Below are 20,071 nucleotides of genomic sequence, written 5' to 3' on the forward strand. Positions count from 1 at the left end.
CCATGGAATTGTTTTGCTGGGTCTTCTTTGCCAATTGTGCAGCAGGGCAGCAGCTGTATTGTAGCTTATGATGAAAAGTAAACATTGACTTGGTGAACGGAAATAGTTGAGGAAATAGTTTATGTTACTGTAAGTGCCCCTGTCCATGTTGATTCTATTGCTATTGGATTGTTAATAATGTTTAATCTTTTGCAATGATGGCAAAACACAAACTAGTAAAAATCACAATTACATTCATTTAATTATTTTGTTATTTAATCTAATAGAGAGAAAAATAAATCAGGCCAATCAGGGAGAGCAAATGCCCCCCCTATAAATCACCACTGAGTTTATCCTATATAACAGTTTTCTAAAGTATAATGTACTCCATTGAGCACACTTCGAGTACACGGCGTGTAAGATTGTAGATCTGCTCTTCTTGGTAGGCTACGTATAATACCGGCATACTGCGGAGTATAATCTTCCATCTCGTTTAACCAAGTTACATAAAGAGTTTTTTTGTTACTGTTATGTTTACTGTTTATAATGCCAAGGAAGCCACATGACTCCAATCACAGAGTTCTTCCATTAGTTGTTCCAACGCTCCAATATCCACTTTGGGACTCGGTTCCAAAGTCAGGGCTTTACGTAACAAATTGTATTTTTTGCGACCCGCTCACTGCAGTGAATTGAGAATTATGTCATTTAAAACTCATTTTACACACATGCAACTGTGTGTGTGTGTGTGTGTGTGTGTGTGTGTGTGTGTGTGTGTGTGTGTGTGTGTGTGTGTGTGTGTGTGTGTGTGTGTGTTAGATATGATTGTAATGGTTGTAAATCTACGTATTGTAATAGCACATACTAATTGTAATATAATATTGCAGGTAGAAGGAGGAGCTGCAAGGGGGTGGGGGTTCAGCGCAGCAAAGGAAGCTACAGGGGAGGAGGAGGCGCTTCAGGGGAGTTACGTAGAGTTAGATACGTAGATACCACAATGGCTGCTGCTGCTCATTTGAACGATATGTCCACCGCCATAATGGTGAGAGCAAGCCATGCTCCTAATGCCATGACCAGGACCTGGGTAACAAATTTCGCTCTGTAATGGAATGACAATAAAGCTCCTTGACTTTGATGTACAACCCATGTACTGTATGTCTATGGAAGCAGGAGGTCTCTCCACAATTAAAATAATAACTTCTCAACCGATTTTTATGCGGTTTGACTTGTTACTAATGTTACAGATGTAGTTATGATATAGGATACTTGGTTAAAAAAAAAATGTGGGTTTTCATACCAAAACAATTTACGTAGATAATAACAGTAATGATTATATAACAGGGGAAAAAAGCCATTATGTCTAGGAGGAAAATAACTGCAGGGGAAGAAGAGGTGCTGCAGGGAGGAGGAAAACGGGCCTGTTTAGAAACACAGTGGCTTATTGTAATTGCGCTTGTTTATCAGTAATGGCCACATCTCACACAAAGTATAGCTTTAAGTCTCCTTTTTTGTCAGTCATGATTATTTGTGTTGATGTAGAATTGCATTATCGTCACCATTAGTCATTTTCCTGTGCATGTCTGGTACTTGATGAATGAAGTGATTCTAATTATCTGGTTCATTGTCTGTTTCATTGACTTATTATTGTCTGCTCTCAGGTGTGCTGCAGTAGAATGAGAAATTGTCTTCTCATTATGACATCATCACTGCCCACCATCAACCATCATCATCATCACAACTTCTTCTGGATTGGATGTGCTGCCAGTCAGTCACCTACCTGTTCCCCCCGCCTCCTCCTCTGTCTCCTCCTGCTGATTGGTCAGAAGGCTCTTCCTGTGGGCGCGACCGTTCCCCACCACCACCAGCACCACCAGCACTTCCACTCCCCCCACTCCATCAAGATTCCCGGTGACATAACGCTGGGGGCATTGTTTCCTGTCCACTCTCGAGGCCTTAGTGGAGTTCCTTGTGGCGAGGTGAAGAAGGAGAAAGGAGTCCATCGTCTGGAGGCCATGTTGTATGCCCTGGACCAGATCAATAGTGACCCAGACCTCCTCCCAAACATCACCCTTGGAGCCAGAATCCTGGACACCTGCTCGAGAGACACCTACGCCCTAGAGCAGTCTCTGACCTTCGTCCAGGCTCTGATACAGAAGGACATATCAGACATTCGCTGCTCTAATGGTCTACCGCCAATCATCAGGAAGCCTGAGAGAGTGGTGGGTGTGATCGGGGCATCAGCTAGCTCTGTCTCCATCATGGTGGCCAACGTTCTACGCCTGTTTGAGGTATTATCAATATTGTTATTATTATTATTGTTGTTAAGGTGAGTAGTTTTGATTGCTCGATAGAGATGTCTAGAATGTTTTTTTTTCAGAAATTGGCGATTCTCATCTTTCTCAACAGTGTGACAGTTGATGTGTCACCAAACCATGTGTGATAATAAGTATATACTGTGTACAGTAGTATGTACTGTATAAATAAACAAGTAGGCTATTAATACTAGTAATTAGGTTTAGCCAGCTAACTTCCACTCATTTCAGTCAGTATTGTGACATTACTTTTGGCAAAAAAAAACTCCCCCTTAAGTGGAAGAAAGGGGGAGCAGAGAGAGGGAGAGACAGAGAGCGAAACAATAGTAAAAACTATGATGACAGCAATAATAATAGCAGGTATAACATTCGTATACTAAAATAATAGCAGTAATAGAAGGTGTAACAATAATATAATATAATACATTGGTCTTTATATTGACATTTTGGCCATATATACACATTGACAAATCAAATCAACCGACTAGATTTTATTTGGAATGTGTAGGACAAAAATGTTCCTCTCTAGTGTGCGCCATCAATGTACTATGGTCAACATAGCCTGTAAGGGCCTTATGAGCGGCCACAATACAATAGGAACAAGGAAAACATATGACCGTGACTTTCTCCATTTCTCTGGCAAATGATACAATTGATTGATCAATCAAAATACTTTATCAGTCCCATTGCTATCATGGATGCCAGCTTGTGACATCACATCAGCTTGTGTCAGCGTGTTCTTACTGCTTTGGTTTATTTTCCCACAATGCTCTTTAAGTGTGGGCTCTGGTTTCGAACTCACGACCCATTAGAGCCTATACTGTATGTGGTATGTGCCTTAACCGCTAGGCCAGCGGCGCCCGAAGTTTGTTAGGTTTTAATGCCTACTGAATTTTATACAATTGGAAGCTGTCCCAGCAGCATCTGAGCACCTACAGTAATCTTGTATTTATATTCTTTCTGTGATTATTTGACCGTGGCTTCCACACTACCATTGCCATCTGCGGGTCTTATCTAGGTTTCTGGATACCTGGTATTCATCAGCAATGCAGTCTGGCTCACCCTGACCCTGGTCCTCTTGGCTGGTTTGGTTGTTGTGGTGTACACTTTCTGTGTCCTTGATGGATTGTGAACTGTGTGTGTGTCTGTGGGCCCACACGAGGCTCTCCACATGAGCAGTGTCTGATGCTTGTGCACCTGTTGTGTGGATTATGCAAGCTCTTTGATGACAGTTTGGTCTATGAAAATGTCACCTATTTTTGTATTAGTTTGCTTTGCTTTCTGTCTTGGACTGTGAGTTGTACACTCATCCTAAGAAGTTGAGTGAACCCCCGAGACTGGCTTATCGCCCATGGTTGAGAATTCCTTGAATGATACACAAACTATTTCACTTTACTCTGCGAGCCCGTCAGTTCAGGTAACTGTCTGTTTTATGAGCTTCGACAAAGAGAAGACATTTCAGTTTTTCTGTTGTTATTGTTATCAGGAGATGTGCAGCCAGTTGTTTAGCTGATTGATACACCGGCTGACTTAAGTCAAGCTCTGGGTTGGGCTTTTTTTCCGCCAGGCCGAAGGCCGAAGGCGTGGCGGAGACTATGTTTTGGCCCCTGTCCGTCTGTCCGTCCGTCCGTCCGTCCGTCCGTCCGTCCGTCCGTCCGTCCGTCCGTCCGTCCGTCCGTCCGTCTGTGTACAGCGCATCTCCGGCACCGTTGGACCGATCGACGTGAAACTGTGCACACACACTCTCTGGATGCCAGAGCAGAACCTCTGCCCCAAATGTGTCACATTGGCCTGTTATAGCACCACCAGGAGGCAGATTTTTGCAAAACACATTATTTTATCTTACTCCTACAGATTTTGTCCAAACATCTTGCAAATCGGCACAAAGTGTCTCTATAGTCATGTGATCAAGACAGATCTGTCCGATTTTTCATATTCCATCCCGATGACCCTGTTATAGCGCCACCAGGAGGTCGATTTTTAAGATTCAAATATTTATCTGCTGGTGACCTCCTTGCATTACCATAGACTTTTACCATAGAGGTTTTTTTTACTTGGAGCCCCTCTTCTTACATCTGACAAATCTGAGGCTGACACCGCCACATGCACACATGGATACAGGAAAACAGATGCTGTATGAGGAATTGGAATGACATCACATTGAGAACACCCATGCAGAGACAGTGGATAAAAGCAAGGACTTACTTAAGTTAGGAAAGTTTTTTATGATGTTGTGCAACATTTAAAAAAAGTTTTATCAACTCAAAACAGACAAGGCCTCACTTTGATCTTTGGAGCCCCCCAAGGTTGGGAAACACTGGCATAGATCATGTTTAATTGTTTTAATAAGCTTTTTGTGTCCTGTGGGTCAATTTTTGATTCTGTAACTAACTCTGCATCTGTGAACACAACAGTTTGTGATACGGACCAAAATGGTATTGATCAACCATTCTCTTTTTTGCCATTATCTGTTGATGAATTGCATGAAGCCTTGGTCAAGTCACATCCTAAAAAACCTTCTGGTCCAGACAACTTAGAACCGTTCTTCTTAAAGATAGCTGCATATTTTACTGCATGACTAAAGTGATTCAGAAGATATGAAAGTCAGTCTATGTTCTCCCTCTGCAAAAGGGGTGGCCACTTCATTAAATAATTATAGCCCCATCTCTAAGTTGTCAGTTCTGGTTAAGATCATTGAAAAGTTTGTACTGTACGTGAACAGTTAAAAGAGTTCTTATGTAAAAATGACATTACCAAACCATCAGTCTGCAACGATGCATCGTTACTGTGAGGATGAAGGTGCTGAACAAAGTTGGATAAAAAGTAGCTTTATTTATTAACATGTCCAAAGCTTTTGATACCACTGACCATCTTATTCTGACTAGTATTGGTGTATCTGACCATGCAGGCAATGGGGTGGTTTTTGAATGAACCCTCAGACAGGTCTCAATGTATCCAATGTTATCAGCTAATTTGTAACCCCAGGGTTCCATCTTAGGTCTGCTGTTGGTTTCTACTTAAGGTCAAAATATGCATTGTGCCAACCTTCATTTTTATGCTGATGATACAGTGATGTGTTGGTTCGTCCATTAAGGAGCCTTTTTACAAATTCAGGCTGTCTTTAATATTATTCTCAAAAGTAGTTTTTTAAATGCTGATGAAAGTAACACATTTCTTTCAGCCTGATTTTAGTACTTGTTGATTGATTGATTGATTGATGTACTTTTATCTAGTAAGACATGAGAATCACAGTACATGGAAGTACAAATTCACAATACAAGGTCTACTAAACTGGAAGACTCATTAAGCACGTAGCTTTTTTAAGATGAGAACCCCATGCACACAAATCATGATGACATATAAGAGACAGACAGATATACATACTACTATACAGAATGTCATACAATCAGCTTTCAGGTTACTGGTATGAAGAGAGAAAAAATTATATACAAAAGAAGAAAATGAAAGAGGGGGGGGGGGGTAGGGGGGGTAGGTTAAGACTTAGACAGGGGCCATTTTCGAATTGCAGCCTCCTGAAGGTGTATCTTTAGGGCAGTTTTGAAAGTGAGTAGGGTTTTACACTCCTTTACTCCTTTTGGTAGGGCATTCCACATTTTTGATGAATAGCATGAGAACGAGTTCATTCCCTTAGTTGAGCCAAATCTGGGTTGAACATGATTTGTGGAGCTGCCTCTGGTTTTATGATCATGAACTTCATTAACATTTTGGAAGTATTTTGACAAATACAGGGGGATCCCAATGTTGTGGTGTATCTTGAAGACCAGGCCCATAGCAAGTTGCTGTACTCTGTCCTCAACCCTAAGCCATCCAATCCTAGCAAAATGAGCAGGGGTTAGATGGGTTTTGTGATTGAGGCCAAGAAGTAGCCTTACAAGTTTGTTTTGGGATGTTTGGAGCCTTGTTTTTAAGGCCTTGGAGGTGTTTTGATACCATGAAGTGCATGCATAATCATAATGACCTTGAATGAGGGCCCCTGCAAGAATCTTCAGAGTATTCTTACTGACTAGACGATCAATCCTCCACAAATAGCGTGTTGTTTGGTTGACATTTTTGATCACTTTTTCAGCGTTTTTGTTACCAGAGAGGTTTGCCTCCAAGATGGAGCCCAGGTAGGTAATTTCATCCTTTCTTTTGATGACATCATCACCCACTTTGATCGTGAAACTCTCTTCCTTGCTAAGGTTAGGACTGGACCCAAAGAGGATGGATTCAGTTTTACCCAGGTGTAATGAAAGTTTGTTGTCAGAGAGCCAGATGCAGATCTTGTTGAGTTCAGAGCTGAGAGTTTTCTCAACCTGCAGCCCTGTCCGAGACTAGCAGGGCCGAGTCATCTGCGAACAGGAACAGTTTGCAGTCGCAGGCTGAAGACATATCATTCACATATATCAGGAACAGTAAAGGTCCTAGTATACTTCCTTGAGGAACACCACAAGTCACAGGGAGGGGGGGGGACTGGGTGCCGTTTACTTCCACCACTTGCTCCCTCCCTTCCAGGTAGGATCTCATCCAGTTCACTGACGTATCATCAAAACCTATTGCTTTGAGCTTATTGATCATAATTGGGTGATTAACGGTGTCAAAGGCCTTCTGGAGGTCCAGCATGACCCTTGTCGACATCTTGTTTGATAGAGTCGTTCAAATAGAGAAGGCATGTGTCAGTGGAGTGGTTTGTTCTGAAACCAGATTGAAATTTGTAGATTAGATTTTTCTCGGCAAGATACTTATCGACCTGTTCATAGACTATTTTTTCCATGACTTTCGAGATGGAGCTAAGAATAGAAATAGGGCGGTAGTTGCCAGGGTCTAATTTGTTTCCTTTTTTGTACAGAGGGGTCACCCTTGCTTTTTTTAAATCGTTAGGGACCCGTCCCTGTATGATGGAGAGGTTTATTATGTGGGTAATGATTGGAGCAATGGAGTCTTTTAGAAATTTGGCGGGGATATTGTCGAGGCCTGTGGCTCTGTGTTGATGAAGAGCACTCAATTTTTTAAACACCTCTTCTGTTTTCACAGGGGAGAGTTTAAAATCATCTTTGCGTACACCCTGTTTTTCGTAAAATGAGTCAACATACTCTTCACCATAGCACCCAGAGTGAGGGGGTAGTTTTTCAACCAAATCTGAGGTTATGGTCGTGAAGAATAAGATTGTTGCTGTCTGCATTTTAATTGTTTTTGTTAGTTATTTATTTTTGTTTTGTCTGTAACTTTTTAATGCTGCTCTCATGGCCAGCTCTCCCTTGTTAAAGATATAATTGATCTCAAAGGAAATACTGCACAGTGCAGTACAGAAGCCAGCGAGTGATTACTGATGTCATTGTTTCTCTTTGGCATTAATACTGTATCACTGTCAATGATTAATGATGCAGTACTTATTTTGTGATAGAAATGCCATGCTATTTGTTTAAGTTGTCACCTCCTGTTGCCAGCAAATATGTCCCCCTTCATTGAAATCGTCATCATAGCTCCTTGCCGGGAAGTGTAGGAAAAACACCCATTGATTGTACCTGTTCCTTCTGTTCTGGCCTCAAATGATAGGGTAGGGTGTCGGTAATGTAGTCTCCATAAAATCAGTTGACTGATTGATTGCACCTGTCGGAAGGGCATGTTTGCCTATTGATATTACTGCCATATGATGTACATGTACTTTAGGTGTATTGTTAAAGCACTGATGAAGATTGAAATGTGATGTCTGAGATGTTTGCTATTGATTTTACCTCACTTTTTAGTGTTTGCACTGAAGCACTAAACACTGGTTTTTGAGGCTACATATCGATGTATCCAGGAAATGTAACTGATGACAGAATACAAAATGTATTCATTATGCATCAAAAAACTTTGGTTATCATTAAATATCATATTCACGAACAATATATTTTGAACATGAATTCGTTTCTTGAATTCCCTACATAACGTTTTTGTAACTAAATTATTGTAATTGAGTTGTCATCATTGGTAGAATTTTTTTTATCACAGAAATAAATGGCTCACAAGTATCCGCATCCATGCACATTACATCCTAACACAAATTCCATTCAAGCAATTGAAAATGTTTAATGTATCAGAAAACCTTAGAGCCTTTAGTTATTCATTTGTTTAGTGGTGGTAGAATTGTACTTTTATGATGACCTAATCGTGGAGATATTATGCACTACTGAGCCATGCACTAGGCTTTACATTTATCTGTCAGCGGGTAATTTGAGAGAACGGTATGAAAACCGATACACATTCACAGTTTAACCACATATCCCACACATGCTTCTTTCCCAGTGTCTGCAAAACATAGTGGTTACACAATGAGGATTGTCTTTATGTACTCTGCTTTTCTCTCTGTTCCATACGGTATATTGATTGTTAGCCACCTATAGGTTAGAACTGTCTCATCTTCATTGTCATCATCATCATCTTTTTTTTTTATGGTGACGCAGTGTCGAGAAGGTCAGGTGGGATGCATCAGACCAGGTCAATCCACAGATTTACAGGCCTTCTATGGCAGTGCTGCTCAACCTTTTCAGGCCGCGACCCTGGGAACTTGGGACCCCCCGCCCTGACAAGCACTTGGAATCGTAAGAGTTGAGGCATAACATTTAGTTTGACTCAGTTCCACAGATAAATGTTGTGAAAATAGCTGATCTACAAGCTCACAACGCCTCGTGTTGCGAGGCGTTGTGAGCTTGTAGATCAGCTATTTTAACAATTTTTGCCTCTTTCTTATATTATTTGACAATTTGGCCTAGTATAGTTTGTTGATTGATGCAGTAATGGTGGCGTTAAGTGTGTAAGTGCAGGGGCTAAGGGTTTATTGAGGGCATCCTGTGTATATGGTCAAGCAAATGGAAGGCATCTCTGTTGGGTAAGAACTGAGGCTCTTATTTGTCGTGTTTGGGTTTGTATGGTTGAGTTGCAGATGAAGTCTGTCTGTGAGAGACCAGGTTTCTGGAGAGGGCATTGCACATTTTATATTTGTTTTGAGATGCGTCTTCCCTTCCAGAGTATATTGGCATGGTGTCACAGTATGTAATCTCGACAAATATGTTCCTCCTTTCCTCATCTCCCCTCGCGCACACAGACCTTAAAACAACATTGAGCAATGAACCATATTATTTCTTACCTTTCTCTTTTTTCAACGTCAGAGCAAATCAGTAGCATCATTTCAGATATAGCCTACCATTTGTCAGCCTGCATGCCTGATTTCCAAATTTCACTGTCTTATCCGGAATTTGATTAAAACAAACAATTCAAATTAAAGTTCAAATGAAAACAAATACAGTATATTCCCTTTGGTTTCCTGGAAGGGACCTCCCGGTCTTAATCATCTGAGATATTCGATTGTGTTTGTCGGTGTAAAGGTTTTCCAGGATTGAAGTGACTATTTATTAAGAAGGTGACGCGATTATTATCTCCACCCGCCTATTCGTCATTTCCTGAGGTCATCCAACTGGGGGCCACATATCAATCTGAACAGTAGGTTGGAATTGATGCAGCTAATGTGTCATTACCAAGCGCAACAACGAATGCCTGGGAGATGATTTGTTAAATGCATGCCCATAGCCACATTTTTGTCACCCTGAAATTGAGAAAACAGAAGTTGATTAATGCAGTGATTTCTTTGACATGTTCCTTCTTCAGCGAGGTCACTGGGTGGTGGTTTTGCTTGCACTGATTGGTCAGCTACCGCCAAGGTTTCTCATTTCTATTGTATTGTATTGGGACAGACGACTAAAATTGGTCATTTTAAATTCAATATGTTTTCTATGGACACAGAGATTTATCCGGTTTCATTTGACTAAAAATGTCTAATCCACAAATTCATAATCTCCTCCTCTGTCTCTCTCTCTTTCGCTCTGTTTTTACCGCTCTCTACCAACCCGTCTCTCTCTGACTCTACCTTCTCTTTTCCTTCTATCTCTGCTATTTCAGTCATTCACACACACACACACACACACACACACACACACACACACACACACACACACACACACACACACACACACACACACACACACACACACACACACACACACACACACACACACACACACACACACACACACACACACACACACACACACACCATTCCTGGTGGTGGTAATGTGATTGTTTGACACAGTTCCCTCAGAGGGTTCAACACTGTTCACAACATAATCCTGGAAACCAGTGTGCACGTGTTTGCATGTGTTATCGACAGTGATGTATATCAGACTGTAAGTCAAATAAAAAAAATCAACAAAAAGTGAGCCAACTACTGATAAACATTTTGGAATAGCCAGAATACCTACCAGCGAATCGTGAGCTGCACAATAAAAGTACGGTAGAGGATAAAAAGTCTGCAATATAGCAAGGGTTTTAAAAGTGATAATTTAAACCTTAAATGGTAAATAATGGTTGGTATTATTCTCATATATAATTTCTTACTGTGCCGTTGTGTGTTAAAAAGTACTGTGTGAACACACAGCAAATGGAAATAGTGATCTTTTTAAACATTACTTACAGTAAAAACATCACAACAACAATGCTTGTGTAAGACATTATTTCCGGGGGAAATATCTTTTTACACGATGGGAGGATTAGATTATGAAGTAGTTCTACATTCTCTTCAATATACCTTTCCTGGTTGTTGAGGTGCATTGACATAGGGTGCAACACAATTATTCTTTGAGCGATGCAATTCAATATAAGTCAAAGCGACGGGAGGTACATGTCCTGATACATGATGCGTCCAGCTTGCAGTTTACAGTGGGAAAGCAAAAATACACACACACATTTTAACCACATTGGGTGGTCTAGGAGTAATGCTCACTCCTTTAACAAAAGAAAAACAGAAAAGATACTGTTCCACTAATATTTTTGTTTATAAAGCTGTGGGAAAAGAAAGGCTTAAAATGGCATGGGGGTGGGATACCACTAGACAGTTGGTGAACTATTGACTATGGAAAGGAAAGTAGGGCCATAAGTGGCAAGAACCTCCTCGAGCAGTGGTGTGGGAACAATATCCAATAAGTTGAAGAGTTCATACAGGATACAGTTTCTAAGAAAAATGTTAGTGATACTTGTTGAAAGTTAGCTCCTACATAGTTAGTTGCACAGGGGCGATATCAAAGTCACAGGGTGGATGGGCAGGCATGATGTCTGGTAATCTCAACCTTGGGAATTAAGAATGATAAGAATTCCACACACTTCTGGTTTGTGGAGGTGGGGCCGAGAGAGGGTTAACATTATTCATCACATGAAATAGGAGTATTGTTTTTTTTTCACATATTGATGTATGGCACATGAGGTCTATACTAGGCCCCCTCCTGTTTTTGCTCTACACTACGCGTTGTGAGCTTGTAGATCAGCTATTTTCGCAGAATAGGGAATGCTAGTGTTCAAGTGGATTTAAGAGACCATTGTGTTTAATTATTTGAATGTATCAGGAGCAACTCAGTTAAGAATGTATACGAGCAGGTGGTGTTAATAAAAACTGACCCTATCCTCAGTGCTCTGCAGATGGATATCTAAGGCAGTGAGGGCTGAAAGCTGGAACGCCTCCAAATGTTTGAGCCATGGGTGCATTAAGGATGCCGGAGCAAGACGCGGTACAGGGATCAGGGAAAGGAAGGGACAGTTCCACATTAAAATTAATTGCTACTTGTCAGTGACATTAATATCCTTTAAAAGGCGTGTTTCCTCTGCCCTACATTCCTTCACTCAATCTGATGTTCTTTTATTACTTGAGCTGCTGTGATATGACATGAGGCCTAAAATGCCATTCATTCCAGCCACATAATGCTTCTTAACTGCTATAGTTACTAAATACATTTCAGTTCATGTTTTTATCATTAAATTCACACCGTAAGCTAAACATCCCATTAGTTCAGATCAGTAGAATTCAGCTAAGACTAATGCTACTGCCCAGGCATGCAATGCTCATTTGGTATGTTCTTGCACTCTATTTCAATGACGTGACGCGCACGTCGCTTAACACCTACACTGCAAGTCACACAATGGACAATTGATATGCATCTAGGCTTATTCCTATGTTAATTCGCTAGGTGTGAGTCGGGAGCCTTTGAAAACTTTGTTGAGGTGCGAATTTAAAGTAGTTTTAAATCTATGCGTGTGCCTGCATGTGCTCCCGGTCAAATAGGTTCCGGCACGGCGTGCAAGGCCGTCCAGTGAGCATTGCACCCCTGCTACTGCCTCCAGGGATGGATCAAATCACATTACCTAGCGTTACCTATAGCGTAAAAGGGGTAGGCTGTAGAACATTTTACTTAGCCCTACAATAGAGTAACTTGGATATAAATCAAAAACTGGTACCTTGATGACTGGTGGTGAACTATTCTGTGGCAGGTGGCAGCCTAATATTTCAAAAATAATGTTTTTGCTGGGGAACACCATTTTCAATTACATTCTCTTTTTCAGTTTCATTCCTGAAAAAGGGTTTGTTTTGGTTTTCATTTTTGTTCATTTAATCAGTTTCAACTCTATGGAGTTACATTTGTGTCTTTATTAACCAAACAAAAGAAAAACATTTGAGAGAGAAAAAATATAAACAGAGCAAAGAATAGTTTTGAATGAAAAATAATTAAAACAGCAAGCAAAAAATAATAATTTGTAAACAAAGGAAATTATATAAACAGAACAAAAAACTTTTTAATTAAAACAAATTAAAAACGCAATCAAAAAAATATATTTGCAAGCAAAAAAATATAAGATTTGAAAGAAAATAAAAAAATAATTGAGAACAAAACTTTTAAAATTCAAGAGTAAAAAAATAAGGAAAAACGGTTTAAACTACATTAAACAAAATACTTAGTAAAATGTTTGGGTAATAAAATGTGTTGTGCTAAATAAAATGTTTTGAATGTTTTTTTTCCTCATTTGCGAATGAAAGTAGTTTTTTCTGATTGCAAAATGCCTTCTCTCTCAAAACCAAAATGTCTTTGGTCTCGATTTTTTTTTTCTCTCTCTTGGATTTGTTTGTGTGAGGGGTTAAAGTTCAGAAGGCGGGTCCTACGCGGATAGATGTAAGACACCTCTCCATTGGTCACTTGGAGTCTGAGTGACAGCTCCCCCTTCCTTATGTAGCTTGTTGAATGCAGGGATGGAGGTGTGTTACGGCCAGCATGGTTTTTTGATTGATTGAATTATTAGCAGTTTGCAAAAAAAACCCAAAAAAACATGAAATTATAATGCAAGGTCAGCTAAGAGTATTTAAAACCCAAGAAAGATGACTTGTTTCCATTGGGGTCCTTTGTACTCAATTCATAGAGACATTTAATGACAGACAGATATACACTACTATGCAAAACATCATAAAAACAAAAACAAAAAAAATATGTACAGTAAACAGTTTGAGTAAACAGATTGATGGAATACTTAACAGTAGGATACAGAGGTACAATTGTACAATGATTGTTATAAGGATAACACAAAAAGGCTTGTTTCCATTGTGGTCCTCTGGGACTGAGGTCAGAGCTCCATCCCAGCTCTGGATGCTACGCTATTCGTTACAATATTGAGCATTTTAGGCTATTAGCAATTCAGATTATTCCCTAATGTTAGGTTTCTGTTCTACTTACAGTTTGTGATCTGTATTTAAAATTGTTGTATTGTTGTTACTGTTATAGTAGGCCAGTGGTTCCCAAACTTGGGATCGGGACCCTCAGAGGGGGTCCCCAGATTAGCTTAATGGGCAACATTGTTTTCTCTCTCAACAGTAAACAAACCAACCTATACAGTATAAGTGTATACAGGGTAACACATTTCTAAAGTGACAATTTAATGACTTTTAAGACCTTAAGGCATTGTGCGCTTGTAGTTCGGCTATTTTCACAATATTTATCTGTGGAACAGAGTCAAACTAAATCTAATGCCTGGGTCAGGGTGGGTGCATGGTCCCCAGTTCAAGTATGATTATTTTGGGGGGTCCCCAGTTCAAATATGATTATTTTAGGGATTCACAGCCTGAAACATTTGGGAACCCTTTGAAATTATAAAATAAAGCTACATTATTTTATGTTATATTCGTTATTCTAATTAAGGCAAGGCTGAAGTGACTGGCCTATTGGCCAGGCCCATTCCAGATAGACTGCTTTGGAAACGTTTCGTCTGATAGTGTGCTTCAGGCTGTGAATCCCTAAAATAATCATATTTGAACTGGGGACCCCCCAAAATAATCATACTTGAACTGGGGACCACCCACCCCGACAAGCACTTGAAATTGTAGGCATTAGATTTAGTTTGACTCGGTTCCACAGATAAATATCGTGAAAATAGCCGAACTACAAGCGCACAATGCCTTAAAAAGGTCTTAAAAGTCATTAAATTGTCACTTTAGAAATGTGTTACCCTGTATACACTTATACTGTATAGGTTTGTTTGTTTGTTTACTGTTGAGAGAGAAAACAATGTTGCCCATTAAGCTAATCTGGGGACCCCTCTGAGGGTCCCGATCCCAAGTTTGGGAACCACTGGCCTACTATAACAGTAACAACAATACAACAATTTTAAATACAGATCACAAACTGTAAGTAGAACAGAAACCTAACATTAGGGAATCATCTGAATTGCTAATAGCCTAAAATGCTCAATATTGTAACGAATAGTGTAGCATCCAGAGCTGGGATGGAGCTCTGACCTCAGTCCCAGAGGACCACAATGGAAACAAGCCTTTTTGTGTTATCCTTATAACAATCATTGTACAATTGTACCTCTGTATCCTACTGTTAATAAAGTATTCCATCAATCTGTTTACTCAAACTGTTTACTGTACATATTTTTTTTGTTTTTTATGATGTTTTGCATAGTAGTGTATATCTGTCTGTCATTAAATGTCTCTATGAATTGAGTACAAAGGACCCCAATGGAAACAAGTCATCTTTCTTGGGTTTTAAATACTCTTAGCTGACCTTGCATTATACTTTCATGTTTTTTTAGTTTTTTTTTGCAAACTGCTAATAATTCAATCAATCAAAAAACCATGCTGGCCGTAACACACCTCCATCCCCGCATTCAACAAGCAACATAAGGAAGGGGGAGCTGTCACTCAGATTCCAAGTGACCAATGGAGAGGTGTCTTACATCTATCAGCGTAGGACCCGCCTTCTGAACTTTAACCCCTCACACAAACAAATCCAAGAGAGAGACCAAAGACATAGGTTTTGAGAGAGAAGGCATTTTGCAATCAGAAAAAAACAACTTTCATTCGCAAATGAGGAAAAAAAACATTAAAAACATTTTATTTAGCACAACACATTTTATTACCCAAACATTTTACTAAGTATTTTGTTTATGTAGTTTAAACAGTTTTTCCTTATTTTTTTACTCTTGAATTTTAAGTTTTGTTCTCAATTATTTTTTCTTTTCTTTCAAATCTTATATATTTTTTGCTTGCAAATATATTTTTTTGATTGTGTTTTTAATTTGTTTTAATTAAAAATATTTTTTTGTTCTGTTTATATAATTTCCTTTGCTTACAAATTATTATTTTTTGCTTGCTGTTTTAATTTGTTTTCATTCAAAACTATTCTTTGCTCTGTTTATATTTTTTCTCTCTCAAATGTTTTTCTTTTGTTTGGTTAATAAAGACACAAATGTAACTCCATACAACTCAAGTCATGGTGTGAACAACCTCAGGCACTAAACAAATTCTGATTATTTGGATTATAAAGGCTTACATCTACCGGGCTGCTAGAGTCTCTTAAGTTACAGGTGTAGTATAGCACTCAAAAAGGTTACAGCTAAATGGGTCACTATGCTGCCAGAGTGTTATAGCTGTAGGCTTAACATACAATTATTTGTAGCGTTGTTAACGCTACAAATAATTTGATGCACAGTATCTTTGTATTGTTAATGTTCAGATCACAATGAAGTGATGTACAACTGTTATTTCTTCTCTATTGATCTTGTCTGCCTGTCTTTATTAAAGGTGATTAAAATGAAAAGTATTTTGTTAAAAGGTTAAAGCTCTATATTCTGATTGTAATCATTGCTATAATGATTAATGACTATATAATAATAATCTGACTGTCCCATACTGTATATGTTGTAGGCTGATATCTGACTGTCCCACATATAGGCTGTAATGTTCAAATAGTGAATCTAACCCACCTGAAAAATACTTTTAACCATGTTGAGAGTGACTGGCAGAAAGGTGTTTCTCTCCGTATCTAAGAAGAGAGTAATAGGGGTCTCGTCTCTCCAGCACTTTAGTAAACAGAAAATACATTTCAACAATTTCAAGTCAAAGTCAGAAGACAGAACCAATTTTTATCAGCTTCAATTTGACACTATAGTGTTCCAGTTCCAATTTGTTTTTTGTTTTTTTTATGTTCATCTCTTCCAATTTCACTTATTTATACTGTATCCTGTATGAGTTCTATCCCCTGGTAGGATAAAATTGTTATCCCAACCTGAACCTGAACTTTTCTGTTCTTTTCTGTACTAAAGAGCTGGAGAGACACTGGAGACCCCTCTTTACTGAACAAACAATCTAATTATGCAAGGATTACTATCATAACTATAAAGATATATACAGTAACACTTATTTTAACAATATCACTTACAGCACCATTAATGTTTATTTTTTATCTATAACGCTTTGTTAACTTGCAATATTTATCATGTTTCTAGATTCCTCAGATCAGCTATGCATCTACGGCTCCAGAGTTGAGTGATAACAACCGTTATGATTTCTTCTCCCGGGTGGTTCCTCCGGACTCCTACCAGGCCCAGGCCATGCTGGACATAGTCAAAGCTCTGGGCTGGAACTACGTCTCAACACTCGCCTCTGAGGGAAGCTATGGGGAGAGTGGCGTAGATGCCTTCATACAGATATCCAGAGAGGCTGGTAGGGTCTATCTATTGTACTTTACTCCATTCTCTATTCCACTCCCCATTTCCATGATGACAGACAGGAATGATTTATTTAAATAAATTGGCACAGTACTATGGAGAGAGGTCAAGCTCTCTCTCTCCCTCTGTCCCTCCCTCTGCCTCTCTCTATCTTTCTCTGTTTATCTCTGTTTCATGTGAGAGCAAGGTCAAATTGCCAAAGCCCTGATATGAAAGAGAATAATCACAATATTTTGTGTGTAGGTGGAGTGTGTATAGCCCAGTCTATGAAGATCCCCAGAGAGCCCAAACCAGGAGAATTTGATAAAATCATAAAGCGACTCATGGAAACATCCAACGCCAGAGGAGTTATTATCTTCGCTAATGAAGACGACATCAAGTATGTGTGTGTACCCCTCTTACTGTCTGTCTGTCTGTCTGTCTGTCTGTCTGTCTGTCTGTCTGTCTGTCTGGCTGTCTGGCTGTCTGGCTGGCTGGCTGGCTGGCTGGCTGGCTGGCTGGCTGTCTGTCTGTCTGTCTGTCTGTCTGTCTGACTGGCTGTCTGTCTGTCTCTGTGTATTTGGGGAGATGGAGAGCTTGCTTTGGGATCTATGCCTCTGACGCAAAGTACCTGCCAAAAAGTAATTGCAGCTTCTACCTGTTGACTGAAAGCTTGTTTCTGCCTCAAAATCACTTGAGGGTGAGTAGTTAAGAAACTGGAAAAAGTACAAAATACAAAAATACATGCGGTGGTGACTCCGAATGGGTCTATCAAAAAAATCTGCCACACACGCCACCAAATCTCACTCCAAGGTTTTCTGAAAAGTTGGCAGCCCTGCATTATGTTGTGGTGTTATGTTGTGGTGTTATGTTGTAGTGTTATGGTGTTATATTGGTTTTTGTACAGTTTCTAACAAATCTCTTCCTTGTAGGCGGGTATTGGAAGCAGCAAAGCGAGCCAATCTGACAGGTCACTTCCTGTTTGTGGGGTCTGACAGCTGGGGAGCGAAGAGTTCACCAATCATCGACCAAGAAGATGTTGCTGAAGGGGCAGTGACCATCTTGCCGAAACGAGCTTCTATAGACGGTATATTAAGAATGAATGATAACATTCTGTTGTAATAGGCTCTGTGCATAACTTTTGTCCCAGCTTTCCAGAAGGTATATACCTGTTTCCTGTTCCAGTTCATTTGATTGGCTCGGCAGCAGGTTTGAAATGGAAACACGTGAAGGTGTCATATGTGTTTCCTGTTCAAATCTGATGCCAAGCCAATCAAATGAAGCTATGGGAAAACAGGTATGCCACCTTCTGGAAACCTGAGACTGCAGTTATGCATGAGCCTATTTGAAGTGCTGTTTAATGATGCAAATTGCACTTAACACAGCCTGCTCCTCACTGCTGGTGTTCCACTGAGATTGTTGACCTAGAAGTTTGTGACTGCAGAGGTAGTAGTGTTCTTTACCATACCGACTTTACATTATGAAGTCCTCTTGTTTCAGTCTATGATACATTTTCTTATAGAAACCAGTGATAAAAGATGGAGATTCATAATTTAGTAAAGGAGAGGTGCCAGGTAGCTCAGCCAGTTAGTGGCAGTGAACAGACAGACCATATAGTCCTGAGCCTGAGGACTCCGGTTCAAATCTGACCCTAGTGGCTCACCTGGTAGAGCACATAACACTAAAGCCAAATTCCAATACCCCAAATCTCTGCTCACTCGCTCACTCACACTCGGTCCTCCAGCTTCACCCGGAAATAGTTTTGTCCCAATTGGTAAATTGCTTTTTGGAGGAGCCGGGTGGAGGAGCCGAGTGGGCTCTCCGAGTTTGCTTGGAGCGGCTTTCACAGAGTGTACATAAAGTGTAGGCGAAGGCTCAGTCGTTTCACAACAATGCCATAATCAGAAAAGAACACTTCAAGAACTCTTTTTCCGCCACTCTGACATGTGGCTTTCATTTGAAGAACTGTCGGAATTCCAATAGCTGTTAACACCTCACTGTGATTCAAACTCATTGCAAGCCAGGCTACCATTGCATATGGTCTGGCTCAATGGATCACAATGTAAGCAGGATCCTATCTTGAAGTGTTTAGACCTGACAGGTAATGCGCCCTGGTGTAATAGGCTCTGTGCATAACAGTAGTTCTGTCACTGTACCACACTGAGTGCTACTGTGGGTTCTTGCCGACACAATTGATGAGACCACAGGATTATAATCGCAGTGTGCCATCTATATAGCCCAGTCTGGCTGAGTCAACTGCTTGCTCTCTTTTCAAATCCTTTATAACTTTGCAGCATTGAGCCAAGTCTCTCTCTGGCATTGTGTGTATAGCATAGCCTCAAGACCATGCAGGCCCAGCACACTACTGAAGAAGAGAGCACACAGCAGAGCCAAATCACACACTTCTACCAAAGTCACCCTGACAACCAACCAACAACCAATAAAGCCTGGCCATTCATCAGGTCTATGGAGCCGCTACCACAGCTACAGAGCCCTATAGCTTGTGGCAAAAATGCAAACTCCCTGCAAAATGGATGTCATGTCATAGTAGGAAGTGCAACCAGCCATAGACACTCACATATTATTACAGCCACATATTAATGTGTGTGTGTGTGTGTGTGTGTGTGTGTGTGTGTGTGTGTGTGTGTGTGTGTGTGTGTGTGTGTGCGCGCGTGTGCCTGTGTGTGTGCCTGTGTGTGTGCGTGCGTGCGTGCGTGCGTGTCTGTGTCTGTGTCTGTGTGTAGGGTTTGATCAGTACTTCACGACTAGATCTCTGGAAAACAACAGAAGGAATATTTGGTTTGCTGAGTTTTGGGAGGATGACTTTCGCTGTAAACTGACAAGAGCAGGAATGAAACTGGAACCAGAGAGGAAGAAATGTACAGGTAGGACCTGCCTGTCTGAATACCTGTCTCTTTCTCTTGCTGCTCTTTTATGAACTGTCT

The 20,071-nt window shown here is 40.2% G+C and overlaps 1 protein-coding gene across 1 annotated transcript in view; it reads left to right on the top strand.

The window, feature by feature from the left end:
• Positions 1–973: 973 nt before the first annotated feature.
• Positions 974–20,071, top strand: part of LOC308096441 (metabotropic glutamate receptor 6-like) — a gene marked incomplete at both ends in the record, with an annotated part of 38,727 nt that continues 19,629 nt past the window's right edge. Inside the window, 6 exons of the mRNA XM_080443863.1 lie at positions 974–1,060; positions 1,635–2,264; positions 16,926–17,142; positions 17,391–17,526; positions 18,059–18,213; positions 19,871–20,011. Coding sequence (XP_080299989.1) covers positions 974–1,060; positions 1,635–2,264; positions 16,926–17,142; positions 17,391–17,526; positions 18,059–18,213; positions 19,871–20,011 — 1,366 coding nt within the window. The remainder of the gene's footprint in view (positions 1,061–1,634; positions 2,265–16,925; positions 17,143–17,390; positions 17,527–18,058; positions 18,214–19,870; positions 20,012–20,071) is intronic.

The sequence above is a fragment of the Gymnoscopelus braueri genome (assembly GCF_963280865.1).
Source record: "Gymnoscopelus braueri genome assembly, chromosome: 12".
NCBI lineage: Eukaryota > Metazoa > Chordata > Actinopteri > Myctophiformes > Myctophidae > Gymnoscopelus > Gymnoscopelus braueri.